The sequence below is a fragment of the Acanthisitta chloris genome, unplaced genomic scaffold (genome assembly GCF_000695815.1).
Source record: "Acanthisitta chloris isolate BGI_N310 unplaced genomic scaffold, ASM69581v1 scaffold1010, whole genome shotgun sequence".
Classification (NCBI taxonomy): Eukaryota; Metazoa; Chordata; class Aves; order Passeriformes; family Acanthisittidae; genus Acanthisitta; species Acanthisitta chloris.
Window position 1 is genome coordinate 40,243 of NW_008650834.1, and position 8,485 is coordinate 48,727.

Consider the following 8,485-nt stretch of genomic DNA (forward strand, 5'->3'; position numbering starts at 1 on the left):
TAAGTCCAGAATATTACCTTTTGAGTTTAAATGTGTCAGTTACTTGTTTTCAGTCTGTATAATGCAACTTACCATTTGTTTTGCTGTATTAGTCTACATCTTGGCAAGTTTTCCTTAACTGTAATTAAAAGAGTTTTAAAACTCATATGAACTTCCTACTCATGTAAATCTAAGTGTTTTACTTCACCAGTCTACATATTTGGTTATAGCTGTTCTTCGAATATTCAGAAACATGCACATGTAGGATGACAAGTATGTGACATCATGCAGTGGTTAGTGGTTAAAATGGACTGCGATTCAAGGTAGAATAGTTACACTATTTTCTTTTAAGCCTGAGCGTCCTCTTTAATTTTATAACCTCTAGAATTTTATTTTTCAGTGCTTTGAAATACATTAATAGTGTGATATTTGGCTGAAATATTCAAATAAAGGCATTAAAAACAAATTAACACAAAAAGAAGACTTTTCAAATAGTTCACTGTCTAAATTGGTGCTCACACTTCTTTTCTAATTTGGCACTAACTTAGTTTCTCTGATGCCATTTTATTTGTATTGGTAAAAATCAATATTGGTAATTTAACTAACAGTTGATATATTTGATCTTTTTTTAAATTGCCTAAACCCAAAGTGGTCCAATATAATTTGCTTTAAACAACCATCATGATCATCTTAATAGCATCCCTTGTCTGTTGGGAGTAGGTTGCTATCTTCTATTTCACCTCTTTTGTTCAGACACTTTTGAGGTACTCTGAAGATTACTTAATACACTAAACACTGTCATTTAATAATCTTCAGGATTTTCAGAGTGCTCATGTAATAATTGGTTTTATTTCTTGGCTTAATTTGTTTTTTCCTTCACTAATGTAATTTGTAATTGGCTGTCTAATAATCAGCTTTTTGCCTTTGGACCTCTAATAGGGATTTTCTTTTTCTAACCCTCCCTACCCTAAATAAACTAAAAGCTCACCTGAAAACAAACACCACCACCCCAAACTACAAAACAGTCTGCACAGGTTTTAATAGAAATTAAAAATTGGTTGTGTGATATGTTTTATGTACTAACAAGTACTGCATGTTTGACTGTTACTCTGGTTCTATTTTTTTTCCTACGGTACCAAATTATGCCTCATTATTAAAGGTGCTACATAAATGAAACAGGGAATTAAAACAGAAGTTAACTTCACAAAATGAACAGGTCTATTTGAAATAGAAGCAGGGATGACTTCTTTAGTAAGAATCATTTTTGCTCCTTTAATTGCTAGTTAGTTTGAGATTAAATCTCTCACGTAGGAACAATCTGTGCAGCAGTGGCAAAGCTTTCTCGGTGTCAAGTCTGCTCTCCAACTTTATAATGTAATGCTTATGGAAAGCCTTTTGCAAAGTGTTTGTATGAACTTGTACACCAGCTGTTCATATGGAAAGCTTGCTTATGCTGCTTCTGCCATAAGCTAAAAACACATTTAAGTTTGTTCATGCAGACCAGCTTCCAGTATTCTTTGTTCTTGTCAGCAAGCTGTGTGTACCTTAAAAATATCCTCTGCACTCAGTAGGCTTGCCTAGATAGTACTTTCTACCAAATAGGCACCATCCATCTCTTCACATTTAAAATAATGATTTAATTTGTTTGTTTTTAAACAGACACCAAATCCTTCTGCAAGTGAATTCATTCCTAAAGGAGGGTCAACCTCCAGGCTGAGTAATGTATCCCAGTCAAGTATGTCTGCCTTCTCTCAAGCCTTGTTCTCTCACCCCTCCATGGGAAGTCCTGCTACTGCTGGGCTAGCACCAGGTAAGTTGAGACTAGTGATTTGTAGTACAGTTGTTTCTTTTGTCAAATATATATATATATGTATAATTATATATCCCGTATATATAGTGATCAGGTATTGTATATAAATGTAGCCACCTTCTACTTAACTCTTAATTTTTAAGGCAGTCTTCAAGCACATAAAAGTAGAGGAACTTTGGATTTGTCTTTTAGTAGTATGGAAATCACCACTGCAGGCTGTAGCACTGAAATTAACAGCCTAACATGCTTTGCTCTACTTGGAGGAGGAGGAGTGCTGAGTTATCATGTACTGTGTTCTATGTGGTCCTTGCCAGAGCAGTGCCTGGAGATGATTTAAACTACCAGTGGTTTCAAAATGCACTGTGATCTGCAATGCATCTGTTCTTGGATTAGCACACATTGATCTGCTCTTTTGGTTTGTTAATAGGCTATGAAAACTAGAAGTAATTATTTTCAATATTAATGAGTATATATGAGGACTTAGAAATCTGGATTTAAAACCAAAAGTAAAACAAGCTTAATCTAAAATACTTTGCTTTGCAAAGTAGTGTTACTTTTGATTGTATTCTGTTATATGTAATCACACTTTTAAGACCAATATATGATTATTTCCCATGTTTAAAACTTACTGAAATGTGTTCCATGCAGTCATATGATTCTGAGTGACAGATTATTTTTTTTTTTACAGTTTGAAAAGTTCACGCCCTTCGTGCATATTTTGGTCTTTTGATCTTAAAAAGTTAACTTAATTCTAATAATCTTGTTTAAATAAAATTAAATAGTTTTAATATATAGCCATCAGCAGATCTGAATGTACTTAAACCTTCAGCAGTCTCTTGTGCCTGACAAAAAGTACTAGGTATCTGCCAAAAGGCAGAGGGACAAATGTTGTAAATGTTTGGGGTTTTAAACTAGTATTGCCAATTACCATTTATTAAACTGAATTTCAGTCTTTTCTAATGCCAGGGCATAAATCCCAGTGTCAATGTGAAAGAAGCCAGCACTTAGCTTGCATGTCAAAACTGTCAGAACAGGCAAGGAAAGTGATTGATGCTTCTTCTGACCAAATGAATATGTTGTGGTACTATGTCTGATTGATACTATCTTGTGCTGTACAGTCTTATTGGAAAACTGTTGTGTTTATATGCCTCTCAGCCTTGTCACCTGGATTGAAAAGTGTATAAAGGATTAAATAGAATACAGTAAAATGATCCACTTTTGGAAAGTGTCCAGTGGGGTCTCAGAGGGATCCTTCACAGTCCAATTTCTTTACTATCTGTAAGTAATACTTGAAAGAATAAGTAACACTGATGAAAGAAGTTCGCACAGCAATTTGACCTCCTAGAAATATAGATACCAATGCTGAATACTATCTAGCTTCAAATACTATTGTTTGTTTGTAGACAAGAGGGATGGGGGAGTATTCATAATAGGTAACTTCAGGCAAAGTTGGCTTGTTTTCCTGCTCTTCCTGTATAGTTAAAAAGAGAATGTAGTCCAGAGTAGGGATCTGGGTTGGGCGCTCTGAATTTCTCTAGAAGCTTTTTTCTCTACACTGAGTGCAGAATTTTCTGAACTTGTGTCCTGTGTAAATACTACTCATAGGCATTTATTTTTATTTAAATGTCAACATTAAAGCTGTCAACAGTATACATCCACAAAAAAATTCTGTTATCTCAAGGTCAGTTAGGAGGTGCTACTTCTAAAAGATTAGGCTCTTAAATAAGAAAGCAGTGTTTATATGTGGGGAAAACTTCACCACTAAGGTCTTGCTGGCTAACAGAATAAAAAAGTTTGTTAAGAATTCAATAGTTTGATTCACCCATTAAAAAGTAGGCAAATTATGAGGAACAGTTACTGTTTTTCTTCTTGATGATGGAAAAATGTAAGTTCTTTCACGTGTCTAATTTCTGAGGTTTCCCTAAAGGTAGGCACAAATCAAACCCACTTTTGACATCTAGTATTTCATACGTAACTCCATTGACCATGGAAAATATTTGTTCTCCCTGTCTTATCAACAGTACTGCAGAAGTACTGGAAAAAATTACAAGTGAAACATAATGTACCTTAGTAAGTAACTTGTTGTACCCACACCTTATGTATCCATTAGGGTGTAGCATGGAAGAAGGTTACTCCTACATTTACATGTTTGCTGAGATAAGTGCTCTCTAGCATAATCTTAACATTGAGTCAATCTTTATCTTAGTAGCCTTGAATAGAAATTGGAAACATAAAGATATAAAATGCAGCTTAAACAAATAGTGGGAGAAAATGGAAGAGCTTTGAACAGACCTCATTCACCATTCCCAAACTCTTTTTTCCATAAGCTCCCTGAATAATACCTTATTTTTGCTCCTTCCTTTTCCTAGCTAGCAAACACACCGTTTGTCATTTGTGTGGGAAATTTAGCAAGAAGTTGACAGTCTCCAAGTGCTTTTGTTAACAAGCTTACCCAGTTAACTTATCTTACCCAGTTCTGTGTAGCTGTTTTAGAGTATTAAGGCCATCAAAATATGCACCAAAGTGTATGAAAGAAATTTATGAATGTCATTGAAGTGATAAGACATCATTGCTGTGTTAAACTTGAGAGAGAACAGATGCATAGCTGCCAGCAGTGAAAATCTGTCTGGTTTGGGATAGCTTAAGCTAGGTTATAGCTAAAGAGTGATGCTTTTGTCATTGATGGAAGTGACAGCAAGTTGCTGCTGCTTCTATATTTAGTCAAAGTCAGGTTCTGAGCTTACGCAGAATGTAAGAGATCCCATTTCTGCTGCCAGTCTGAACCTGCAGGCTTAGGAGCCAGGAGTGCGAAGGTGATGTGCTTGTGTCCAGTTGACATGTCTCTATTCGTGATGAGCTGCAAGAGTGTGGTTCTTGGAGGTCGTCAGCCCAGTTGGAGCTGGAGCATTTTGAGATGAGGTGGTTTGAATGGCCTAAGGCCCCAAGAGCTTGTTCATCCTCCTGGATCACATGTGGTATGACATTCTGAAGAGGGAGTTCTGCCACAATTCCAGAATAATGCAAGAAAGGAAGAAGGCAAAGAGAGTGTAAAATTATTTTTCCCCATATGAAACTGAGGAGGAAGTACTGTTGACTCAAGTTGTTTAGGGAATTAAGTAGATTTAATTAACTTGGAAAAACACAGCTGCAATACTAATAACCTGATAAAAAGCATATAATAAAAAGAAATATTTAATGAATTTAAGGATGCTGCTTTAAGTTAGAGAAATAATCTGGTTTTGTTTGATTTGTCATTCTGCAAAATGTACCTAGTAGTCTAGAGAATCTCTAAAGTACAGAACATTCCAGTGCTAAACTCTTTAAGGCTTAATTTTTGACCTTTGAATGTGTTGCAAGCCTTAGAGGAATAGGGATATGGTTGTAGATGAGTAAATTTGTAGGCAAAAGTTGTAGGCTTTTAAAATGTACTTATGTTATAGGCCAGCTGATTTGCATACACATGAGCATAATGAAATCCTGCTTCACTAAACTATGAACTCTCATTGAATCAAAAAATTATAGACAGTGCTTAATAAGAGTTCATGCTTGATGGACTTTGATCCTGTTTATCTGTACAAATGCTCAGATTCAAAATACAACCTAGCTTTTCATTCAAGTACGCACTGTGCTATAAAACCTTATTAGGAGCATTATCTCATAAAATATCTTCGAGCACTGTCTCAAATGAATTTTAAAGTCTGTCATTTCCCTTTCCTCAGTCACAATGAAACTTTAAAAAAAACCCCCAGCCAACAGTGCAAAAAGTGAAAATAGAACAATAAAGAAGGATGTATAAACATGATCTCTTTGCCAAAAATTAGTATAGCAGCAGGAGCTTCAAGTATGTGTAGGTAGCCTGTACAGTCACCCTGAATGTTGTGAAAAGACCTTTGAATCCCACAACAGTTTCCATGTTGGTATGACACCATGGCAGTTGCATACCATGGCTCTTCTTTTCAGATGTAAATAATTGTGAAGTGAAAGAAGCTCTTTCGACTTGCAGTTCTTCTTTTAAGATAGTATGTGACTTCTTCATGAAGTGTATGAAGATTCCCTGAGATAAGGAATGGAGAGCCACCTTTGCTAGTAGAAAAGTCTCAGGAATGACAATTTGAAACAAGTTTTTTCCATCTATCTCGCTAGTCCTGCTGGCATTTGAATTTTAGTACAGGGGAATGCTGAACCATCTCACAGGGAGAGCTTAAAGTTATTTGTCAGGACCACTGGTATGATATGTATACATAAAGTAGTAAGTCATAATTTGATTATTCAAAGCCCATTTTTTCTTAAGCCCTTAAGTGAATAGGTATTTATATAAATTGTGCTATTCAAAACAACCTGTCACTCTGTGAAGTGTGGTTCCATAGTCAGCATGTTGTTACTATTGTGTGTTCACTACCAACTTTCTCCCTGAGTTTGAGTCAGTGAGAACGTACATTCACTTTTTAATACAGCTATTTTCCTGCATTCTAATTCTATTTTATTGTGATTAAGTATTAATATTAGTATGCTTTTAACTGATTCACTAACAAAGTTGGTAATATCTGCTGGAGTTTGTGCACCCAATTATTTGCTTCCTTAAGTACTTAACCATGCATCAATTTCACTGTATCAAAAGTCCTTTTTTAAAAATGTGATATTGGACTTTAAATATTTATTTAGATTCTGCAGAATGCAATGCAAGTCTCTCAGAAGAATCTAGCGCTTTCAGTATTTGCTGTCTCAGCCTATCAGTACCCACGGCAGCATTAGCAGCAAATTTCTTGTGATGTGTGTAGTATATTGTCCTAGTAGTATAAACCCAAACTTGTACTCAAGCTTCTTTCGTATCTGGAAGTTACTCTGCATATTGGCAAATGAAAAGCCCATAGGTTCTGCCCACTAGAAGGTTTTCATTGGATTCTCAGTGTCCTTTGAAAATTAGACCGAACTGAGGCTGGAAGGGCATTTGAAAGGATTTTTGTAACTCTGTCACCCTTTTCTTTCAATCTTGCATTAATACCCATGCAAAGACATTATGGATTTGTATTTGTAACTATTTTTTGGCAGGAATAAAGTTTTTTAAAAAGTAAATCTTACAGTGGAAGTACTTTGAAATTGTGTCAGTAAAACCACTAGTGATTTTTTTCTTCTGAGAAACTTGCAGTAGAAGGTCACAGTATATTTTAGTGAGTTGCAAGTCTTCGCTTTCATTTTTAAGATAATATTTACTGTGTACTGTGCCTTGTACATACAGTGTTTATTTTAAAGTAGAGAAGTCTTCAGTTAATTTTTCATTAGTATGTATGAAGGTTGCTGGGTATTTTTTCATGATCCTTATAGTTGAATGTTTTATTGAAACAAAAGTTTCTTGAAGCCAATTATTCCTGTCTGGGTTGAAATTAGATGCTTACAAGGATGTCAGTTAATACTGTTTTATTGGAGTAGGGTGAAAAAGACATGTCAGTAATTTTCCTTAGAAGAAAAGCCCTTGAACATCATAAACTGTAGAATTGATTCTGTTTTATGGCCACTTTAATTAATCATCCTTCAACTTCTAATGCTAATAAAATGTTTCTTTTGAAATGGATCTTTTATATCCAGTGGATTAACAATGCATTTGTGTTGTAGCCTTTGGTTAAAAATGTAACCATCTATACAGTAGCTGTTGAAATGCTCAAGTGTTACTCAGTCATTCAGGGCAACTTTTACATTAATGAAATCTTATAGCATGAACTGCTGCTATCAACATGTGTAACATTTAACAGTCGTACAGTTGATTTGTAAATTTAGGATTAGGATTAGAAGGCTCCTTATGTTAACATTCAGAAGTGCCTATTGTAATTCACATTTTAAGTTAATACACTAATCACCAAGTGATTATTCCACAGTATTCCTTATCTATAGTGTGTGTGTACACACATGTATGTGTATAACATAAAGAAAAGTTCTCACCCAGGAAAGTATAGACTTTTTTCATATTCTTTTATTTTTTAATAAAAATACTGAATGACTGAAGAGACCAAATTAAAGAGAGGTTTAAGATTTTCTTAGTTTTCATTAAACAAAGTCTTGTTTATTTTGTTGAACTAGTCACTCTTCAAGAGCAAAAGAAAGAATTGTGCTGAATTAATACGTATAGCTTTTGAGATGTCAAAGGAGGAGCTAAATAAAAGATTACAAATATTCTGTTAATATCATTATGATAATATAGCTTCAAAATAGTTTTTCTCAAACTACTGAAATTGCTAATACTGAAATTATTTGCTTTTGTTACTTGTTTTAAAAAAAGAAAAAAGGAAATGTAGGAGAGATGCCACTGCTTTAGGGGCAAGACACGAGTGTGAAAGCACACCTACACGTTACTGTTGATGTATATTGAGAATTGTGCATAGCTTGGGAACTCATGATTTAAGTAACTAAAATAGCTCTTCATAACTAAAAAGTGTGCATGAAAAAAGTTGCTCTTGCTTTTATTAGTCAGATATTTGCTTAAATTACTCTGGTTACCAGAGCTCATGGAATTAATTTAAGCAAATATCTGAGTAATAAATAGAGGAATTCTTAATTAGAGAAGAATTCTCAGCTGTCAATAGAGTGTTACATATAAAAGTTCTGTATCTTCTATCCTTTCAAGAAAATGACTAATACAATTCTGATAGTAAAGAAAAGTACATTCCAGTCTGAACAGAGCAACATTAAATTTCAAAGACGCTC

The 8,485-nt window shown here is 34.6% G+C and overlaps 1 protein-coding gene across 3 annotated transcripts in view; it reads left to right on the top strand.

Moving 5' to 3' along the window:
* The window catches only part of PAN3 (PAN3 poly(A) specific ribonuclease subunit), a 66,202-nt gene that overhangs the window by 28,759 nt on the left and 28,958 nt on the right, over positions 1–8,485 (top strand). For 2 of the 3 annotated variants that reach the window (XM_009070216.1, XM_009070201.1), the window contains one exon: positions 1,639–1,789. In XM_009070216.1, the coding sequence (XP_009068464.1) occupies positions 1,639–1,789 (151 nt within the window). The remainder of the gene's footprint in view (positions 1–1,638; positions 1,790–8,485) is intronic. The other variant, XM_009070208.1, reaches the window with a different exon arrangement.